We start from the raw sequence: 22502 nt of genomic DNA on the forward strand, positions 1-22502 counted from the left end.
CTCCTGCGCACATCTCTATCCATAGCCCACGCCTCGCAACCATACAACATTGTTGGAACCACTATTCCCTCAAACATACCCATTTTTGCTTTCCGAGATAATGTTCTCGACTTCCACACATTTTTCAAGGCTCCCAAAATTTTCGCCCCCTCCCCCACCCTATGATCCACTTCCGCTTCCATGGTTCCATCCGCTGACAGATCCACTCCCAGATATCTAAAACACTTCACTTCCTCCAGTTTTTCTCCATTCAAACTCACCTCCCAATTGACTTGACCCTCACCCCTACTGTACCTAATAACCTTGCTCTTATTCACATTTACTCTCAACTTTCTTCTTCCACACACTTTACCAAACTCAGTCACCAGCTTCTGCAGTTTCTCACATGAATCAGCCACCAGCGCTGTATCATCAGCGAACAACAACTGACTCACTTCCCAAGCTCTCTCATCCCCAACAGACTTCATACTTGCCCCTCTTTCCAGGACTCTTGCATTTACCTCCCTTACAACCCCATCCATAAACAAATTAAACAACCATGGAGACATCACACACCCCTGCCGCAAACCTACATTCACTGAGAACCAATCACTTTCCTCTCTTCCTACACGTACACATGCCTTACATCCTCGATAAAAACTTTTCACTGCTTCTAACAACTTGCCTCCCACACCATATATTCTTAATACCTTCCACAGAGCATCTCTATCAACTCTATCATATGCCTTCTCCAGATCCATAAATGCTACATACAAATCCATTTGCTTTTCTAAGTATTTCTCACATACATTCTTCAAAGCAAACACCTGATCCACACATCCTCTACCACTTCTGAAACCGCACTGCTCTTCCCCAATCTGATGCTCTGTACATGCCTTCACCCTCTCAATCAATACCCTCCCATATAATTTACCAGGAATACTCAACAAACTTATACCTCTGTAATTTGAGCACTCACTCTTATCCCCTTTGCCTTTGTACAATGGCACTATGCACGCATTCCGCCAATCCTCAGGCACCTCACCATGAGTCATACATACATTAAATAACCTTACCAACCAGTCAACAATACAGTCACCCCCTTTCTTAATAAATTCCACTGCAATACCATCCAAACCTGCTGCCTTGCCGGCTTTCATCTTCCGCAAAGCTTTTACTACCTCTTCTCTGTTTACCAAATCATTTTCCCTAACCCTCTCACTTTGCACACCACCTCGACCAAAACACCCTTGTACAAAGGCAAAGGGGATAAGAGTGAGTGCTCAAATTACAGAGGTATAAGTTTGTTGAGTATTCCTGGTAAATTATATGGGAGGGTATTGATTGAGAGGGTGAAGGCATGTACAGAGCATCAGATTGGGGAAGAGCAGTGCGGTTTCAGAAGTGGTAGAGGATGTGTGGATCTTACCTGTGTCAATTTTTGCCTTAGAAAAGTGGTCCGAAGGCTCAAAGAATTCTGTGGGATAAAATCCCTGAGATGCTCGGACCACTTTTCTAAGGCAAAAATCGACACAGGTACGGACCTGTGGTGTTTCAGGGCACTCCGTTGGCCCAAAGAATTCTGTGAGATAAAATCCCTGAGATGCTCGGATCACTTTTCTAAGGCAAAAATCAACAGATGTACGGACCTGTTGTGTTTGAGGGCACCATGAAGGCCCAAAGAATTCTGTGAGATAAAATCCCGGAGATGCTCGGACCACTTTTCTAATGCAAAAATCGACACAGGTACGGACCTTTGGTGTTTGAGGGCACCACGAAGGCCCAAAGAACTCTCTGGGATAATATCCCTGAGATGCTCGGACCACTTTTCTATGGCAAATTTCGACACAAGTATGGATCCGTGGTGTTTAAGGGCACCATGAAGTCCCAAAGAATTCTGTGCGATGAAATCCCTGAGATGCTCGAATCACTTTTCTAACGCAAAAATCAACACAGGTACGGACCTGTGGTGTTTGAGGGCACCACGAATGCCCAAAAAATTCTGTGAGATAAAATCCCTGAGATGCTCGAACCACTATTCTAAGGCAAAAATCGACAGGGGTACGGACCTGTGGTGTTTGAGGGCGTCGCCAAAGGTCTTTACAGGGGAATAGTAGCATCTAAAGGGAAAGAGACAAATTGAAAGTTTACTTAAGAGACCCCTTGGGGGTGCCAAAGTCCAATAGAGTAGCATGGTGGCATCCAAAAATAAAAAGACAAATTAAAGGTTTAATTCAATTCCCCTTTGGCAGTTCCAAAGGCAATTACAGGGGCATAAAGGCATCGAAAGGCAAAGAGACCAATTGAAAGTTTACTTAAAAGACCCTTTGGGGGTGCCAAAGTCGAACAGAGTGCCGTGGCGGCATCCAAAAATTATAAGATAAATTGAAGGTTTAATTTAAATCACCTTTAGCGTCACCAAAGGTCATTACAGGCATCCAAAAATATAAAGGGAAATTGGGGGTTTAATTTAAATCCCCTTTCAGGTTGCCACAGGCCTTTACAGGGGACCAGTGGCATCTAAAGGGAAAGAGATATAATGAAAGTATACTTAAAAGACCCTTTGGGAGTGCCAAAGGGCAAGAGAGTGGCATGGAGGCATCCAAAAGTATAGAGGGAAATTGAAGGTTTAATTTAAATCTCCTTTGAGGTCGCCAAAGGCCTTTACAGGGGAATAGAGGCATCCAAAGGCAAAGAAACAAATAGAAAGTTTATTTTAATGCCCCTTTAGGGATACCACTGGGCAAGAGAGTGGTGTGGAGGTATTCAAAAATATAGAGGGAAATTGAAGGTTTAATTTAAATCCCCTTTGAGGTCATCAAAGGCCTTTGCAGGGGAATAGTGGCATCTAAAGGGAAAGAGATATATTGTAAGTTTACTTAAAAGACTGTACATGCCTTCACCCTCTCAATCAATACCCTCCCATATAATTTACCAGGAATACTCAACAAACTTATACCTCTGTAATTTGAGCACTCACTCTTATCCCCTTTGCCTTTGTACAATGGCACTATGCACGCATTCCGCCAATCCTCAGGCACCTCACCATGAGTCATACATACATTAAATAACCTTACCAACCAGTCAACAATACAGTCACCCCCTTTCTTAATAAATTCCACTGCAATACCATCCAAACCTGCTGCCTTGCCGGCTTTCATCTTCCGCAAAGCTTTTACTACCTCTTCTCTGTTTACCAAGTCATTTTCCCTAACCCTCTCACTTTGCATACCACCTCGACCAAAACACCCTATATCTGCCACTCTGTCATCAGACACATTCAACAAACCTTCAAAATACTCATTCCATCTCCTTCTCACATCACCGCTACTTGTTTTCACCTCCCCATTTACGCCCTTCACTGAAGTTCCCATTTGCTCCCTTGTCTTACGCACCCTATTTACCTCCTTCCAGAACATCTTTTTATTCTCCCTAAAATTTACTGATAGTCTCTCACCCCAACTCTCATTTGCCCTTTTTTTCACCTCTTGCACCTTTCTCTTGACCTCCTGTCTCTTTCTTTTATACTTCTCCCACTCAATTGCATTTTTTCCCTGCAAACATCGTCCAAATGCCTCTCTCTTCTCTTTCACTAATACTCTTACTTCTTCATCCCACCACTCACTACCCTTTCTAAACAACCCACCTCCCACTCTTCTCATGCCACAAGCATCTTTTGCGCAATCCATCACTGATTCCCTAAATACATCCCATTCCTCCCCCACTCCCCTTACTTCCATTGTTCTCACCTTTTTCCATTCTGTACACAGTCTCTCCTGGTACTTCCCCACACAGGTCTCCTTCCCAAGCTCACTTACTCTCACCACCTTCTTCACCCCAACATTCACTCCTCTTTTCTGAAAACCCATACTAATCTTCACCTTAGCCTCCACAAGATAATGATCAGACATCCCTCCAGTTGCACCTCTCAGCACATTAACATCCAAAAGCGGTTTCAGAAGTGGTAGAGGATGTGTGGATCAGGTGTTTGCTTTGAAGAATGTATGTGAGAAATACTTAGAAAAGCAAATGGATTTGTATGTAGCATTTATGGATCTGGAGAAGGCATATGATAGAGTTGATAGAGATGCTCTGTGGAAGGTATTAAGAATATATGGTGTGGGAGGCAAGTTGTTAGAAGCAGTGAAAAGTTTTTATCGAGGATGTAAGGCATGTGTACGTGTAGGAAGAGAGGAAAGTGATTGGTTCTCAGTGAATGTAGGTTTGCGGCAGGGGTGTGTGATGTCTCCATGGTTGTTTAATTTGTTTATGGATGGGGTTGTAAGGGAGGTAAATGCAAGAGTCCTGGAAAGAGGGGCAAGTATGAAGTCTGTTGGGGATGAGAGAGCTTGGGAAGTGAGTCAGTTGTTGTTCGCTGATGATACAGCGCTGGTGGCTGATTCATGTGAGAAACTGCAGAAGCTGGTGACTGAGTTTGGTAAAGTGTGTGGAAGAAGAAAGTTGAGAGTAAATGTGAATAAGAGCAAGGTTATTAGGTACAGTAGGGGTGAGGGTCAAGTCAATTGGGAGGTGAGTTTGAATGGAGAAAAACTGGAGGAAGTGAAGTGTTTTAGATATCTGGGAGTGGATCTGTCAGCGGATGGAACCATGGAAGCGGAAGTGGACCATAGGGTGGGGGAGGGGGCGAAAATTTTGGGAGCCTTGAAAAATGTGTGGAAGTCGAGAACATTATCTCGGAAAGCAAAAATGGGTATGTTTGAGGGAATAGTGGTTCCAACAATGTTGTATGGTTGCGAGGCGTGGGCTATGGATAGAGATGTGCACAGGAGGATGGATGTGCTGGAAATGAGATGTTTGAGGACAATGTGTGGTGTGAGGTGGTTTGATCGAGTAAGTAACGTAAGGGTAAGAGTGATGTGTGGAAATAAAAAGAGCGTGGTTGAGAGAGCAGAAGAGGGTGTTTTGAAATGGTTTGGGCACATGGAGAGAATGAGTGAGGAGAGATTGACCAAGAGGATATATGTGTCGGAGGTGGAGGGAACGAGGAGAAGAGGGAGACCAAATTGGAGGTGGAAAGATGGAGTGAAAAAGATTTTGTGTGATCGGGGCCTGAACATGCAGGAGGGTGAAAGGAGGGCAAGAAATAGAGTGAATTGGTGTCATGTGGTATACAGGGGTTGACGTGCTGTCAGTGGATTGAAGCAAGGCATGTGAAGCGTCTGGGGTAAACCATGGAAAGCTGTGTAGGTATGTATATTTGCGTGTGTGGACGTGTGTATGTACATGTGTATGGGGGGGGGGGTTGGGCCATTTCTTTCGTCTGTTTCCTTGCGCTACCTCGCAAACGCGGGAGACAGCGACAAAGTATAAAAAAAAAAAAAAAAAAAAAAAAAAAAAAAAAACTTAAAAGACCCTTTGGGGATGCCAAAGGGCAACAGAGTAGCATGGAGGCATCCAAATATATAGAGGGAAATTGAAGGTTTGATTTAAATCCCCTTAGAGGTCGCCAAAGGCCTTACAGGGGAGTAGCGGCATCTAAAGTGAAAGAGACAAATTGAAAGTTTACTCAAAAGACCCTTAGGGAGTGCCAAAGGGCAAGAGAGTAGCGTGGAGGCATATGAAAATATAGAGGGAAATTGAAGGTTTAATTGAAATCCTATTTCAGGTTGCCAAAGGCCTTTACAGGGGAATAAAGCCATCTAAAGTCAAAGAAACAAATTATAAGTTTACTTTAATGCCCCATTGGGGATACCAAAGGCCAAGAGTGGTGTGGAGGCATCCAAAAATATAGAGGGAAATTGAAGGTTTAATCTAAATCCCCTCTGAGGTCGCCAAAGGCCTTTACAGGGGAATAGTGGCATCTAAAATGAAAGAGACAAATTGAAAGTTTACTTAAAAGACCCTTTGGGGGTGCCACAGGGCAAGAAAGTGGTGTGGAGGCATCCAAACATATAGAGGGAAATTGAAGGTTTAATTTAAATCCCCTTTGAGGTCGCCAAAGGGCTTTACAGGGGAATAATGGCATCTAAAGTGAAAGAGACAAATTGAAAGTTTACTTACAAGACCCTTTGGGGGTGCCACGGGGCAAGAGAGTGGCGGGGAGGCATCCAAAAATATAAAGGGAAATTGAGGGTTTAATCTAAATCCCCTTTCAGGTCGCGAAACGCCTTTCCAGGGGAATAGTGGCATCTAAAGGGAAAGAGATATAATAAAAGTGTACTTAAAAGACCCTTTGTGGGTGCCAAAGGGCAAGAGAGTGGCATGGAGGCATCCAAAAATATATAGGGATATTGAAGTTTAATTCAAATCTCCTTTGAGGTCGCAAAAGGCCTTTACAGGGGAATGGAGGCATCCTAAGGCAAAGAAACAAATGGAAAGTTTACTTTAATGCCCCTTTGGGAGTGCCAAAGGGCAAGAGAGTGGTGTGGAGGCATCCAAAAATATAGAGGGAAATTGAAGGTTTAATTTAAATCCCCTTTGAGGTCGCCAAAGGCCTTTGCAGGGGCATAGCGGCATCAAAAGGGAAAGAGATACATTGAAAGTTTACTTAAAAGACTCTTCAGGGATGCCAAAAGGCAAGAGAGTAGCGTGGAGGCATCCAAAAATATAGAGGGAAATTGAAGGTTTAATTTAAATCCCCTTAGAGGTCGCCAAAGGCCTTTACAGGGTAATAGCGGCATCTAAAGTGAAAGAAACAAATTGAAAGTTTACTTAAAAGACCCTTTGGGGGTGCCAAAGGGCAAGAGAGTGGTGTGGAGGCATCCAAAAATATAGAGGGAAATTGAAGGTTTAATTTAAATCCCCTTTGAGATCGCCAAAGGCCTTTACAGGGGAATGGAGGCATCCAAAGGCAAAGAAACAAATGGAAAGTTTACTTCAATGCCCCTTTGGGAGTGCCAAAGGGTAAGAGAGCAGCGTGGAGGCATCCAAAAATATAGAGAGAAATTGAAGGTTTAATTTGAATCCCCTTTGAAGTCACCAAAGGCCTTTGCAGGGGCATAGCGGCATCTAAAGCGAAAGAGATACATTGAAAGTTTACTTAAAAGACTCTTTGGGGAAGCCAAAAGGCAAGAGAGTAGCGTGGAGGCATCCAAAAATATAGAAGGAAATTGAAGGATTAATTCAAATCCCCTTTGAGGTCGCCAAAGGCCTTTACAGGGGAATAGCGGCATCTAAAGTGAAAGAAACACATTGAAAGTTAACTTAAAAGACCCTTTGGGGGTGCCAAAGGGCAAGAGAGCAGCGTGGAGGCATCCAAAAATATAGAGAGAAATTGAAGGTTTAATTGAAATCCTCTTTCTGGTTGCCAAAGGCCTTTACAGGGGAATCTAGAGTGAAAGAAACAAATGGAAAATTTACTTTAATGCCCATTTGGGGATGCCAAAAGGCAAGAGAGTGACATGGAAGCATCCAAAAATATAGAAGGAAATTGAAGGATTAATTCAAATCCCCTTTGAGGTCGCCAAAGGCCTTTACAGGGGAATAGAGGCATACAAAAGCAAAGAAACAAATGGAAAGTTCACTTTAATGCCCCTTTGGGGATGCCAAAGGGCAAGAGAGTGGCATGGAGGCATCCAAAAATATAGAGGGAAATTGAAGGTTTAATTTAAATCCACTTTATGGTCGCCAAAGGCCTTTACTTTACTTAAAAGACCTTTGGGGATGCCAAAAGGCAAGAGAGTAGCGTGGAGGCATCCAAAAATATAGAGGAAATTGAAGGTTTAATTTAAATCCCCTTTGAGGTCGCCAAAGGCCTTTACAGGGGAATAGCGGCATCTAAAGTGAAAGAAACACATTGAAAGTTAACTTAAAAGACCTTTGGGGGTGCCAAAGGGCAAGAGAGCAGCGTGGAGGCATCCAAAAATATAGAGAGAAATTGAAGGTTTAATTGAAATCCTCTTTCTGGTTGCCAAAGGCCTTACAGGGGAATCTAGAGTGAAAGAAACAAATGGAAAATTTACTTTAATGCCCCTTTGGGGATGCCAAAAGGCAAGAGAGTGACATGGAAGCATCCAAAAATATAGAAGGAAATTGAAGGATTAATTCAAATCCCCTTTGAGGTCGCCAAAGGCCTTTACAGGGGAATAGAGGCATACAAAAGCAAAGAAACAAATGGAAAGTTCACTTTAATGCCCCTTTGGGGATGCCAAAAGGCAAGAGAGTGGCATGGAGGCATCCAAAAATATAGAGGAAATTGAAGGTTTAATTTAAATCCACTTATGGTCGCCAAAGGCCTTACAGGGGAATAGCAGCATCTAAAGGGAAAGAGACAAAGTGAAAGTTTACTTAAAAGACCCTCTGGGGGTGCCATAGGGCAAGAGAGTGGTGTGAAGTCATCCAAAAATATAGAGGAAATTTAAGGCAGCGGATGGAACCATGGAAGCGGAAGTGAATCATAGGGTGGGGGAGGGGGCGAAAATTTTGGGAGCCTTGAAAAATGTGTGGAAGTCGAGAACATTATCTCGGAAAGCAAAAATGGGTATGTTTGAGGGAATAGTGGTTCCAACAATGTTGTATGGTTGCGAGGCGTGGGCTATGGATAGAGATGTGCACAGGAGGATGGATGTGCTGGAAATGAGATGTTTGAGGACAATGTGTGGTGTGAGGTGGTTTGATCGAGTAAGTAACGTAAGGGTAAGAGTGATGTGTGGAAATAAAAAGAGCGTGGTTGAGAGAGCAGAAGAGGGTGTTTTGAAATGGTTTGGGCACATGGAGAGAATGAGTGAGGAGAGATTGACCAAGAGGATATATGTGTCGGAGGTGGAGGGAACGAGGAGAAGAGGGAGACCAAATTGGAGGTGGAAAGATGGAGTGAAAAAGATTTTGTGTGATCGGGGCCTGAACATGCAGGAGGGTGAAAGGAGGGCAAGAAATAGAGTGAATTGGTGTCATGTGGTATACAGGGGTTGACGTGCTGTCAGTGGATTGAAGCAAGGCATGTGAAGCGTCTGGGGTAAACCATGGAAAGCTGTGTAGGTATGTATATTTGCGTGTGTGGACGTGTGTATGTACATGTGTATGGGGGGGGGTTGGGCCATTTCTTTCGTCTGTTTCCTTGCGCTACCTCGCAAACGCGGGAGACAGCGACAAAGTATAAAAAAAAAAAAAAAAAAAAAAAAAAAAAAAAAAAAACTTAAAAGACCCTTTGGGGATGCCAAAGGGCAACAGAGTAGCATGGAGGCATCCAAATATATAGAGGGAAATTGAAGGTTTGATTTAAATCCCCTTAGAGGTCGCCAAAGGCCTTACAGGGGAGTAGCGGCATCTAAAGTGAAAGAGACAAATTGAAAGTTTACTCAAAAGACCCTTAGGGAGTGCCAAAGGGCAAGAGAGTAGCGTGGAGGCATATGAAAATATAGAGGGAAATTGAAGGTTTAATTGAAATCCTATTTCAGGTTGCCAAAGGCCTTTACAGGGGAATAAAGCCATCTAAAGTCAAAGAAACAAATTATAAGTTTACTTTAATGCCCCATTGGGGATACCAAAGGCCAAGAGTGGTGTGGAGGCATCCAAAAATATAGAGGGAAATTGAAGGTTTAATCTAAATCCCCTCTGAGGTCGCCAAAGGCCTTTACAGGGGAATAGTGGCATCTAAAATGAAAGAGACAAATTGAAAGTTTACTTAAAAGACCCTTTGGGGGTGCCACAGGGCAAGAAAGTGGTGTGGAGGCATCCAAACATATAGAGGGAAATTGAAGGTTTAATTTAAATCCCCTTTGAGGTCGCCAAAGGGCTTTACAGGGGAATAATGGCATCTAAAGTGAAAGAGACAAATTGAAAGTTTACTTACAAGACCCTTTGGGGGTGCCACGGGGCAAGAGAGTGGCGGGGAGGCATCCAAAAATATAAAGGGAAATTGAGGGTTTAATCTAAATCCCCTTTCAGGTCGCGAAACGCCTTTCCAGGGGAATAGTGGCATCTAAAGGGAAAGAGATATAATAAAAGTGTACTTAAAAGACCCTTTGTGGGTGCCAAAGGGCAAGAGAGTGGCATGGAGGCATCCAAAAATATATAGGGATATTGAAGTTTAATTCAAATCTCCTTTGAGGTCGCAAAAGGCCTTTACAGGGGAATGGAGGCATCCTAAGGCAAAGAAACAAATGGAAAGTTTACTTTAATGCCCCTTTGGGAGTGCCAAAGGGCAAGAGAGTGGTGTGGAGGCATCCAAAAATATAGAGGGAAATTGAAGGTTTAATTTAAATCCCCTTTGAGGTCGCCAAAGGCCTTTGCAGGGGCATAGCGGCATCAAAAGGGAAAGAGATACATTGAAAGTTTACTTAAAAGACTCTTCAGGGATGCCAAAAGGCAAGAGAGTAGCGTGGAGGCATCCAAAAATATAGAGGGAAATTGAAGGTTTAATTTAAATCCCCTTAGAGGTCGCCAAAGGCCTTTACAGGGTAATAGCGGCATCTAAAGTGAAAGAAACAAATTGAAAGTTTACTTAAAAGACCCTTTGGGGGTGCCAAAGGGCAAGAGAGTGGTGTGGAGGCATCCAAAAATATAGAGGGAAATTGAAGGTTTAATTTAAATCCCCTTTGAGATCGCCAAAGGCCTTTACAGGGGAATGGAGGCATCCAAAGGCAAAGAAACAAATGGAAAGTTTACTTCAATGCCCCTTTGGGAGTGCCAAAGGGTAAGAGAGCAGCGTGGAGGCATCCAAAAATATAGAGAGAAATTGAAGGTTTAATTTGAATCCCCTTTGAAGTCACCAAAGGCCTTTGCAGGGGCATAGCGGCATCTAAAGCGAAAGAGATACATTGAAAGTTTACTTAAAAGACTCTTTGGGGAAGCCAAAAGGCAAGAGAGTAGCGTGGAGGCATCCAAAAATATAGAAGGAAATTGAAGGATTAATTCAAATCCCCTTTGAGGTCGCCAAAGGCCTTTACAGGGGAATAGCGGCATCTAAAGTGAAAGAAACACATTGAAAGTTAACTTAAAAGACCCTTTGGGGGTGCCAAAGGGCAAGAGAGCAGCGTGGAGGCATCCAAAAATATAGAGAGAAATTGAAGGTTTAATTGAAATCCTCTTTCTGGTTGCCAAAGGCCTTTACAGGGGAATCTAGAGTGAAAGAAACAAATGGAAAATTTACTTTAATGCCCATTTGGGGATGCCAAAAGGCAAGAGAGTGACATGGAAGCATCCAAAAATATAGAAGGAAATTGAAGGATTAATTCAAATCCCCTTTGAGGTCGCCAAAGGCCTTTACAGGGGAATAGAGGCATACAAAAGCAAAGAAACAAATGGAAAGTTCACTTTAATGCCCCTTTGGGGATGCCAAAGGGCAAGAGAGTGGCATGGAGGCATCCAAAAATATAGAGGGAAATTGAAGGTTTAATTTAAATCCACTTTATGGTCGCCAAAGGCCTTTACAGGGGAATAGCAGCATCTAAAGGGAAAGAGACAAAGTGAAAGTTTACTTAAAAGACCCTCTGGGGGTGCCATAGGGCAAGAGAGTGGTGTGAAGTCATCCAAAAATATAGAGGGAAATTTAAGGCAGCGGATGGAACCATGGAAGCGGAAGTGAATCATAGGGTGGGGGAGGGGGCGAAAATCCTGGGAGCCTTGAAGAATGTTTGGAAGTCGAGAACTTTATCTCGGAAAGCAAAAATGGGTATGTTTGAAGGAATAGTGGTTCCAACAATGTTGTCTGGTTGCAAGGCGTGGGCTATGGATAGAGTTGTGCGCAGGAGGGTGGATGTGCTGGAAATGAGATGTTTGAGGACAATATGTGGTGTGAGGTGGTTTGATTGAGTAAGTAATGTAAGGGTAAGAGAGATTTGTGGAAATAAAAAGAACGTGGTTGAGAGAGCAGAAGAGGGTGTTTTGAAATGGTTTGGGCACATGGATAGAATGAGTGAGGAAAGATTGACCAAGAGAATATATGTGTTGGAGGTGGAGGGAATGAGGAGAAGTGGGAGACCAACTTGGAGGTGGAAAGATGGAGTGAAAAAGATTTTGAGTGATCGGGGCCTGAACATGCAGGAGGGTGAAAGGTGGGCAAGGAATAGAGTGAACTGGATCGATGTGGTATACCGGGGTCGACGTGCTGTCAATGGATTGAATCAGGGCATGTGAAGCGTCTGGGGTAAACCATGGAAAGTTCTGTGGGGCCTGGATGTGGAAAGGGAGCTGTGGTTTCGGGCATTATTACATGACAGCTAGAGACTGAGTGTGAACGAATGGGGCCTCTGTTGTCTTTTCCTAGCGCTACCTCGCACACATGAGGGGGGAGGGGGATGTTATTCCATGTGTGGCGAGGTGGCGATGGGAATAAATAAAGGCAGACAGTATGAATTATGTACATGTGTATATATGTATATGTCTGTGTGTGTATATATGTGTGTACATTGAGATGTATAGGTATGTATATTTGCGTGTGTGGACGTGTATGTATATACATGTGTATGGGGGTGGGTTGGGCCATTTCTTTCGTCTGTTTCCTTGCGCTACCTCGCAAACGCGGGAGACAGCGACAAAGCAAAATAAATATAAATAAAAATATATATATATATTCCTATGAGTCCAGGGGGAAAATGAAACACGATAAGTTCCCAAGTGCACTTTCGTGTAATAATCACATCATCAGGGGAGACACAATAGAGATATATAAGTCAGTTGATATACATTGAAGAGACGAAGCTAGGACGCCATTTGAGCAAGTACGGGTGCAAAAAAAAATCAGAGGCACACTCTTTCTGTGCACAGGGATGGATGCCATCAGGACCATAACCCTTGCTTGTGTCCAGAAAAAGAAGCACTTTTCAGACAGTTCGAAAAGAGATTACAGGTAGAAGCAGAGGATTAGTAAGAGGAGCATCAGGTGGTGAGGGTATGTTAGTCATCCAAGGTGAAAATAGAGGAGAAACTGGAATCAAGTTGAGTAGCTTTGTGTACAGGAGAGACAGTGACAGTACCATCAGAGTGGAAAAGTGAAAGGACATTAAAATGACAGTTGTTAGAGATGCCCTTAGTTAAAGACCAGAAAGACCTATCAGTGGATGATGAGGAGAGGTTATCGCACTTCCTTTGAATAAAGGAATGCTTTGCCTCATGGATAATGTGTTTGCTGCAATTACAGGCAACAATAAAAGCTGAATGGGAGCCAGAGGAAGGAGAGTTTTTCTGAGCCCGATATGCTTCATCCCTCACCTGAATGGCCTCAGAACAGGAATGGTTGAGCCATGGACTGGATGAAGAGATTGTCTTGCAAAAAGAGGGGATAAATCCTTCCATTCCTGCAACAATAACCCCTATTATGGGCTTGGCAGAGACAAAGCATCACCACATAAGAGACAGTAATTTACCCAAGGAAAGTCAGAAAAGAACCTACATAAGTTATTCCAGTCAGCTTTGTTGAGGTAAGAGTACTTATGCTTAGAATGGGCAGCTGGAGGGGGAGATGCTGTTAGAATAGATATATTTATGAGAGTGTGATCAGATAATTTGGTCTAAATCATTAAGAATGGAGAATGTGAGGACTTCAATCCCTCCACTGTCTGTATGGAAGGAATTCAACCATTCCCTGTGGTGAACGATGAAATCCCTGAGGTAGAGGATGTTACATTCTCATGACAGGAGTTTAGGAAGTTGAAGGATATAAAATTAGTAAAATTAGGAGAGCAATTGTATTTTTGTAATGGGATATGGCATGATTTGGGTAAGACAGTTGCCTATGATGAATTTTAGGAGTTTGAATTACTTTGTAGGGTGTAAATGCTGTTCTGTCTGTTTCTCTCTCTCTCTATCAGAGCGAGAAAGGTGATTTGTTCTTACAATGAATAGGCAGGTAATTAGAGGGTATTTCATATTACATGTGCCAAGTGGTCCTTGTGTGCATGGCTGATGTGCAGAAGGTGTTTTTTCCTGGTGGGGTAGGGTGTTGAAGTGTTAAGTTGGGTGTTTTGCTAGTTTGTTGCAAAGGTTGAGAGTAAAAAGAGGGAGAAGTGTTTATAAGTAATTCACCTTGAGGATCTTAGATGTGGGTGTCCAACCAGGTAGGATGATGGTCACTGAAATACCTGCATAGAAAAGAGTTGGATGCGTTAATTAGGTTTTGTAGTTGGGAGTGCATCTGGAAGGGTAGATGGTGGATAGGGTAGTGGAGTTTGTCGGTTGTTAGTGATGGGAGTGTAGGATATTGTTGTGAGTAATGCTGTCTTAACGTTTGTTAAGTGTCCAGAAAATTGTGTTGTCTTTTATAAAGGGGAGTAGTGAGTAGTGGAAATAAATCCTCTTATGGTAACTGATACATTTGATAAAGCAGTGCTGTTTAATGATGCTGTGTAATCCAGGGTTGTGATGACTGTTACTTGCTTATATTAAAATTATGGGATGATAGCCATGATCATATAACTTTGTTCAGATTTGTCATTAATAGTTTATCATCATGTTCATATTTGAAGAGAAAACAGTTTGATAAAATATTTTACCAATTTGCATTCACTTTATTTATGGCTTTTTGTTACTTTTAAGTCCACTAATGCTAGTATAAGACTGACTTAGTAATTACCTACCATCTTTTAGTGGATGACTGGCTTTATTTTCTGACCTTCCGCATTAATAGTTTAACAAAAGTTTGATCTGAATTAGATCCATCAGTTTTGTTTGTTGATATCAGTTATTTGTTGTTTTATATAATACATTAACTAGCAAGACAGAATTTGTTAAAAATTACTCAGGTATTACAGAGATTATATAGTAAAAGGTATTTAAAACACTAAACGGTAATAGTTTGGTTTTTTAGAAACCTACAAGGCTATGGAACCAATATCATCATCATATTTTCTGACAGAGATGAATAAAACTTTGCACTAGTTATAAAGGCTTCGGATCAATAAAATCTAATGATTATGAATCGGTAATGATATTAAGGCTACAAAAAGATGCTAATGATAAAAATTTTCTTTACATTAACATACATTTCTTTTGTGTTCAAAACCTGTGAAGCTGTAACTATATATCATTTTGTTTATTTCAATACATTCTAACACCTCCCACAAAAATACATTACTTACAACCTAATCAACCATAAATATCAAATTCAGGCCTATATTTGTGAACACAATAACAAACATCAATGCACTCAGATGTATTTCCCAAGAGCTGAGTAGAAGTCTTGTAGACAGGAGAGAAGATGAGGGAAACTAGCTCGATCCTCAGGAACAGGAGCCCAGCAGCGGGCCATCATACCAAATCTGATGATGGGCACAGGTAAATAATTAGTATTTAAACTGTCAAAATTCTTTATCACAGATGATCTGGCATCATTATAGACATCCAATCTTAACTAGCAAGGAACAGATTATTGTACAATACAAAGGAATAGTGGTTCCAGCAATCTTATTTGGTTGCGAGGATTGGGCTAAAGATAAGGTTGTGCAAAGAAGGGTGGTGTTGGAAATAAAATGTTTGAGGGCAATATGTGGTGTGAAGTGGTTTGATCGTGTAAGTAATGAAAGGGTAAGAGAGATGTGTGGTAATAAAAATAGTGAGGTTGGGAGAGCAGAAGAGGGTGGATTGAAATGGTTTGGTCACATGGAGAGAATGCGAGAAGAAAGATTGACAAAGAGGATATATGTGTCAGAGGAAGAGGGAACGAGAAGTGGGAGACCAAATTGGAGGGGGAAGGATGGAGTGAAAAAGATTTTGAACGATTGGGACTTGAACATAGAGAAGGGTGAAAGGCATGCAAGGAATAGAATGAATTGGAATGATGTGGTATACCGGGGTCGACTGCTGTCAATGGATTGAACCAAGGCAAGTGAAGCGTCTGGGGCAAACCATGGAAAGTTTTGTCGGGCCTAGATGTGGAAAGGGAGCTGTGGTTTCGGTACAGTACACATGACAGCTTGAGACTGAGTGTGAATGAATGTGGTCTTTGTTGTTTTTTCCTGGCACTACCTTGTGCGTGTGCAGGGGGAGAGGAGGGATGCTATTTCATGTGTGGCAGTGTGGCGACGGGAATGGATGAAAGGAGCAAGTATGAATATGTAAATGTGTATATATGTATATGTCTGTGTGTGTATATGTATGTATACATTGAAATGTATTATATCTATTATACTTTGTTGTCTCCTGCGTTAGTGAGGTAGCGCAAGGAAACAGACGAATGAATGGCCCAACCCACCCACATACACATGTATATACATAAACGCCCACACATGCACATATACATACCTATACATTTCAACGTATATAAACATATACATACACAGACATATACATATATACACATGTACATATTCAAACATGCTGCCTTCATCCATTCCTACCACCAACCCGCCATACATGAAATGTATAGGTATGTATACGTGTGTGTGTGGGCATTTATGTATATACATGTGCATGTGGGTGGGTTGGGCCATTCTTTCATCAGTTTTCTTGTGCTACTTTGCTAACGCGGGAGACAGTGACTAAGTATAATAATAATAATAATACAAAGGAATATATTATAAAAACCTGAAAAGTATAGTTAACAATACTCACAGCTCATCAGGACAGTTGTTGGGTTGAGCCAAGCGATAGCCATCTCTCAGGTATGCTGCCATTTCAAAGGGATCAACTTCAATATAAGGTTGCTGAGCTAATGTTGTCAACTCCCACAAAAGAACACCAAACATCCACTAGAAACAGGAAAATGGGTAACTACATTACAACTATGCACTGTACTATCTGATGACTGAAGTGTGCACAGAGTTTGAGAACCATGTAATCACAATATTTGAAAACTTTATACGTTAAATGTCTTGTGTTCAAATACTATAGACTCACTACATCATTGGCAGGAGTGAATTGTTTATGAATGAGGGCTTCTAAGCTAAGCCACTTGACTGGGCGGTTCTCGTTGTCACCCAAACAATGGTAGTCCTGGGGAAACAGATCACGAGAAAGTGCTGTGTCCGATACCCGGACTTGAAGTTCTGAGTCTATTCTGTTGAAAGAACAATTCTTAGTTTAACAGATATAGCTTGTAGAAATTTCTCTTACACTTAGTGAATACTACTTTATACTTGCTACTACATATTTCTTAGATTCTGAAAGTGAATATTTTCCACGTTTTGTCAGGCACAGATACTTGTAGATATTCTTTTCTTTTCCTTTCAAATTAGTGCCATGAACGCACAAAGAAAGGCCAAAATTACTATCATCCATTGTCTAGCTGTTATGAGTAATGCACCAAAACCACAGCTCCCTATCTACAACTAGGCTCCACAGACCTTTCCATAGTTTACCCGGGTTGCTTCACATGACCTGGTTGAAAGCATGTTGACCCCTGCATTATTCCAATTTACTCTATCCCATGCAAGTTTCACCCTCCTACTTGTTCTGGCCTCGGTGTTTCAAAATCTTTTTCACCATCCATCCACCTCTAATCTGACCTCCCACTTCTTGTTACCCTTTTCTTACCCCTTTATTACTTACTAGATCAAACCACCTTACACCACTTAGTGTCTTCAAACATTTAATTTCCAACACATCCATCATCATCCTCATATACAGCCCATGCTTGCATCCAAATAATATTGTTGGAACTAAACATATCCATTTTTGCCCTCCCAGGTAATCTCTTTCCTTACATTCTGTGTAACTACATTAACCCTTAGATGGATGTCTACACATAGCAACTCGACACAATGATCCTCCTAACTCTCTCCAACCATTAATTGGACCTCATCCAACAGATTGGGAAGAAGTTACTGCACTACCCTAACCATCTCCACTTTCTACCATTTAAGATCCAATTGTAATTCAGTGCCACAAGTAAGGCCATTCACACCACTACAGGAATAGTCTCAACTCAACAACAATGAACATGAACACAGACTGTCACCCCAATATCTATTTAATGACTATCTTTACCCCTCTCCCCCAGAACTTCTATCATTCACCATCTAGAGTGAGTGTATTCTCTTGGCATTTTTGTCCTGTGGCTTCAGTTGATTAATTGAATCAATAATCACTCTTACATTTCAGATGTTGAAGGAACAAGAGGAAGTATGGAGGGAAACGCTTTCAGTGTTTGGGGTCAGAATATGCAGGAAGGTGCGAGGTATGCATGGGACAGAGCAAATTGGAGTTATATAAGACAAAAGCAGTGACACTGCTGTCAACAGGCTCTATACAAAGCAGTCGGGGGATAAGGTCTGTGGGGCTTGGCTTCGTATAGGGGAGCTCTTACTTTCAGTACATCATTCATGGCAGGTAAAGAGTAGATGTGAGCAAATGAAATAATTCTTTAATCAGTCCCTGGTGCTATTTTACTATACAGAAAACAAAGGACAATTATGAAAAAATCATTTTTGTTAACATCATCACCCTTATTGATATTATTATCATTTATACTCGAGGAAGGGGTAAAAAGAATTCTATCTTCATATTCCCTACGTGTCATAGAAAGCGACTAAAGAGGGCAGGACTGGGGTGCTAGAAACCCTTCCCTTCTTATATTTCAATTTCTAAATGAGGAAACAGTAAGAGCCAAATGGACAGTGCTCTTCCTTCTCGAAGGCTCAGATTTGGGTGTAAGGATGTAACAAAGATGAGAAGACAGGAGAGATAGGTAGTATGTTTGAGGAAAGAAACCTGGATGTTCTGACTCTTAGTGAAATGAAGCTCAAGGGTAAAGGGGAAGAATGTTTTGGAAGTAAAGTTGGGGTTGGTGAGAGTATAAGAGATACAGCTACCTGTAAAGCAGGAATTGTGGAAATGAGTGATAGTGTAAGGGAGTAAATCTTGGATTGATGTGGGTAAAACTGAAAGTGGATGACGAGATGGGTGATTATTGGTGCTTATGCACTTAGCAATGAGAAGAAAGATCATGATAGGCAAGTGTTTTGGGAGCAGCTGAGTGAGTGTCAGCACTTTTGATGCATCAGATTAGATATTATAGATGGGTGATTTAAATGCAAAGGTAACTAATGTGGCAGTTGAGGGTATAATAGGTGCTCATGGGGTATTCAGTGTTATGAATGGATATGGAAGAGCTCGTGGAGTTGTGCTGAAAAAAGACTGGTGATTGCAGATACCTGGTACAAAAAGAGATAAACACAAGTATATGTATGTGAGGAGAGATGGTCAACAGGATTATTTTACCTATTAACTGATAAGTGTGTAAAAGAAACTTTTGGATGTAAATGTAATGAGAGGGGTAGCTGGTGGGATGTCTTGTGGAGGCAAGGGTGAAGATTTGTGGAGGTGTTTGTAAAAGAGGAGACAATGTCGGGGAGAAGAGTGAGGAGAGTAAGTGAACTTTGGAAGGAGACTTGTGTGAAGAAATACCAATAGAGATTGAGTGTAGAATGACAAAAGATGACAGCAAATGAAGTGAAGAGAGCAGGTGAGGAATGGGAGGTATTTAGGGAAGTAGTAATGATATGTACATGAGATGCATGTGGCATGGGAAAGGTGGGAGGGGAGAAGATTATAATGAATAGTGAGTGGTGGAATGAAGCAAAGTGGCCAGTGAAAGAAAAAAAGAGGCATTTGGATGACACTGACAAGGAAGGAATGCAAATGATTGGGAGATGTATTAGAGAAAGTGGATGGAGGTCAAGAGGAAGGTGCAAGGGTTGAAAAAGAGGGCAATTGAGAATTAGGGTCAAAGAGTATCATTAAGCTTTAGGGAGAATAAAAAGATGCTTTGGAAGGAGGTAAATCATGTCAGAATGACAAGAGAACAAATGGGAACATCGGTGAAGGGGGCAAAAGGGGAAGTGATGACCGGTATTGATGGAATGAGTATTTAGAAGGATTGTTAAAGGTGTTTGATGATTAAGTGACAGATGTTTGGTGTTTTGGTCAGGGTGGTATACAATGTGAGAGAGTCTTGGAGAGTGGTTTGATGAAGATAGAAGAGGCAGTGAAAGCTGTGTGGAATATGAAATGTGGCAAGGCAGTGGGAGTCACTGGTATTGCAGTTGAATTTATAAAGAAAGGGGGGGTGACTATGTTGTTGATTGGTTGGTAAGGATATTCTACATATGTATGGATCATGGTGAAGTTCCTGAGGGTTGGCAGAATGCACGTATAGTGCCACTGTATAAAGATAAAGGGGATAAAGGCGAATGTTCAGACAACAGAGGCATAAGTTTGTTGAGGATACCTGGTAAATTGTATGGGAAGGTATAGATTGAGAGGGTGAGGGTATGTACATAGCATCATATTGGGGAGCACTTTGGTTTCATTATTAAAGAGAATGTGTGGATCAGGTGTTTGCATTAAAGAATGCATAAGAAAAATAGTTAGTAAAACAGATGAATTTGTATGTGGTATTTATGGATCTGGAGAAGGCATGAGAGGGTTGATAGAGATGTTTTGTGGAAGGTCTTAAGAATATATGGTGTGGGAGGTAAGCTGCTAAAGCACTGAGAAGTTGTCAACAACGATATAAGTAGGATAGGGGAGAAAGAATACTTCCCACGCATTCTTCACTTGTCGTAGAAGGCGACTAAAGGCGACGGGAGCAGGGGGGGGCTAAAAACCCTCCCCTCCTTGTATTTTAAGTTTCTAAAAGGGGAAACAGAAGAAGGAGTCATGCGGGGAGTACTCATCCTAATCGAAGGCTCAGATTAGGGTGTCTAAATGTGTGTGGATGTAACCAAGATAAGAAAAAAGGAGAGATAGGTAGTATATTTACTCTCAGCTTTCCACTTTCACACACGTTTCCAAACTCAGCCACCAACTTCTGCAGTTTCTCACTTGAAACAAACGCCAGTGCTCCAAATCTGTGAACAACAACTGACTCACTTCCCATGCCCTCTCATCCCCAACAGACTGCATACTCGCCCCTCTCAACAAAACTCTTGCATTTACCTCCATAACCATCCCATCCATAAACAAATTAAACAACTATGGGGACATCACACACCCCTGCCACAGACCGTCTTCACTGGAAATCAATCACTCTCCTCTCTTCCTACTCGTACACATGTATTACACCCTTGATAAAAACTTTTCACTGCTTCTAGCAGCTTTACTTCCACCCCATATACTCTTAAGGCCTTCCTCAGAGAATCTCTATCCACCATGTCATATGCCTTCTCCAGATCCATAAATGCTTCATTCAAATCCATCTGTTTCTCTAAGTATTTCTCACTAACATTCTTCAAAGCAAACACCTAATCCACACATCCTCTAACACTTCTGAAACCATACTGCTCCTTCCCAATCTGATGCTCTGTACATGCCTTCACCCTCTCATCAATACCCTCCCATGCAGTTTTCCAGGAATACTCACCAAACTTGTGCCTTTGTAGTTTGAACACTCACCTATATCCCCTTAGCCTCTGTACAATGGCACTATATATGCACTCAGCCAATTCTCAGGCACTTCACCATAATCCATAAATACAATGAATATCCTTATCAACCAATCAACAACAGTCACCCCCTTTCTTAACAAATTCCACTGCAATATCATCCAACCCTGCCACCTTGCTGGATTTCTCCCTGTGCAAGGCTTTCCCCACCTATCTCTCTTCATCCAAACCACTCTCCCTAACTCTCACTTTGCACATCACCCCAACCAAAGGACCCATCTGCCACTCGATCATAAAACACATTCAACAAAATTATTATTGTTATAGTTATTATTATTACTATTATCATTTACTTATCATTTTCTTTATTACTATTATATTTTGTCGCTGTCTCTCGCATTAGCGAGGTAGCGCAAGTAAACAGATGAAAGAATGGCCCAACCCACCTACATACACATGCATATACACATTTTTTTTTTTCTTTAAACTATTCGCCATTTCCCACGTTAGCGAGGTAGCGTTAAGAACAGAGGACTGGGCCTTTTTTGGAATATCCTCACCTGGCCTCCTCTGTTCCTTCTTTTGGAAAATTAAAAAAAAACAAGAGGGGAGGATTTCCAGCCCCCCACTCCCTCCCCTTTTAGTCGCCTTCTACGACACGCAGGGAATACGTGGGAAGTATTCTTAATCCCCTATCCCCAGGTGACTGTGGCAGCATGAAAAAGCATATACACATATATATACTTATACAGTGGATTGAATCAGGGCATGTGAAGCGTCTGGGGTAAACCATGGAAAGCTGTGTAGGTATGTATATTTGCGTGTGTGGACGTATGTATATACATGTGTATGGGGGTGGGTTGGGCCATTTCTTTCGTCTGTTTCCTTGCGCTACCTCGCAAACGCGGGAGACAGCGACAAAAAAAAAAAAAAATATATATATATACTGATAAACCCAAGAAGAAACTGCTGCATCATTTTGATACGTTGCTTCAAAATGGTGATCAAGTATGAAAAAAGCATTAGACTAAAAAACCACACTGATATATATACTGACAAACCCATAAAGAAACTGCAGCATCACTTAGATACATTAATTCAAACATTTTCTCTTTTGGTAGATAGTAGGCAACCAATGATTATGGACCTTTATTGATGATACTACCCGTGAAGACTGTGCAATGAGGTACCAATTCAGTGTCTGTGAGGTTGCACTCTTTTGGCATTAGCAGCTGTCATTTCTCTCTGCCTCACCTCTGGCTTTCATTCCACAAACATACAAAATACCACCTAAGATATACCACT

General features: G+C 41.7%; 1 protein-coding gene across 5 annotated transcripts in view; it reads right to left on the reverse strand.

Moving 5' to 3' along the window:
* The window catches only part of LOC139763402 (tyrosine-protein kinase Dnt-like), a 487587-nt gene that overhangs the window by 20329 nt on the left and 444756 nt on the right, over positions 1–22502 (reverse strand). For all 5 annotated transcript variants that reach the window (XM_071689406.1, XM_071689407.1, XM_071689405.1 and 2 more), the window contains 3 exons: positions 16711–16870; positions 16426–16562; positions 13903–15134 (listed from right to left, as the gene is read on the reverse strand). In XM_071689406.1, coding sequence (XP_071545507.1) covers positions 15023–15134; positions 16426–16562; positions 16711–16870 — 409 coding nt within the window. In that variant the 3' untranslated portion in view covers positions 13903–15022. The remainder of the gene's footprint in view (positions 1–13902; positions 15135–16425; positions 16563–16710; positions 16871–22502) is intronic.

The sequence above is a fragment of the Panulirus ornatus genome, chromosome 47 (genome assembly GCF_036320965.1).
Source record: "Panulirus ornatus isolate Po-2019 chromosome 47, ASM3632096v1, whole genome shotgun sequence".
Lineage (NCBI taxonomy): Eukaryota > Metazoa > Arthropoda > Malacostraca > Decapoda > Palinuridae > Panulirus > Panulirus ornatus.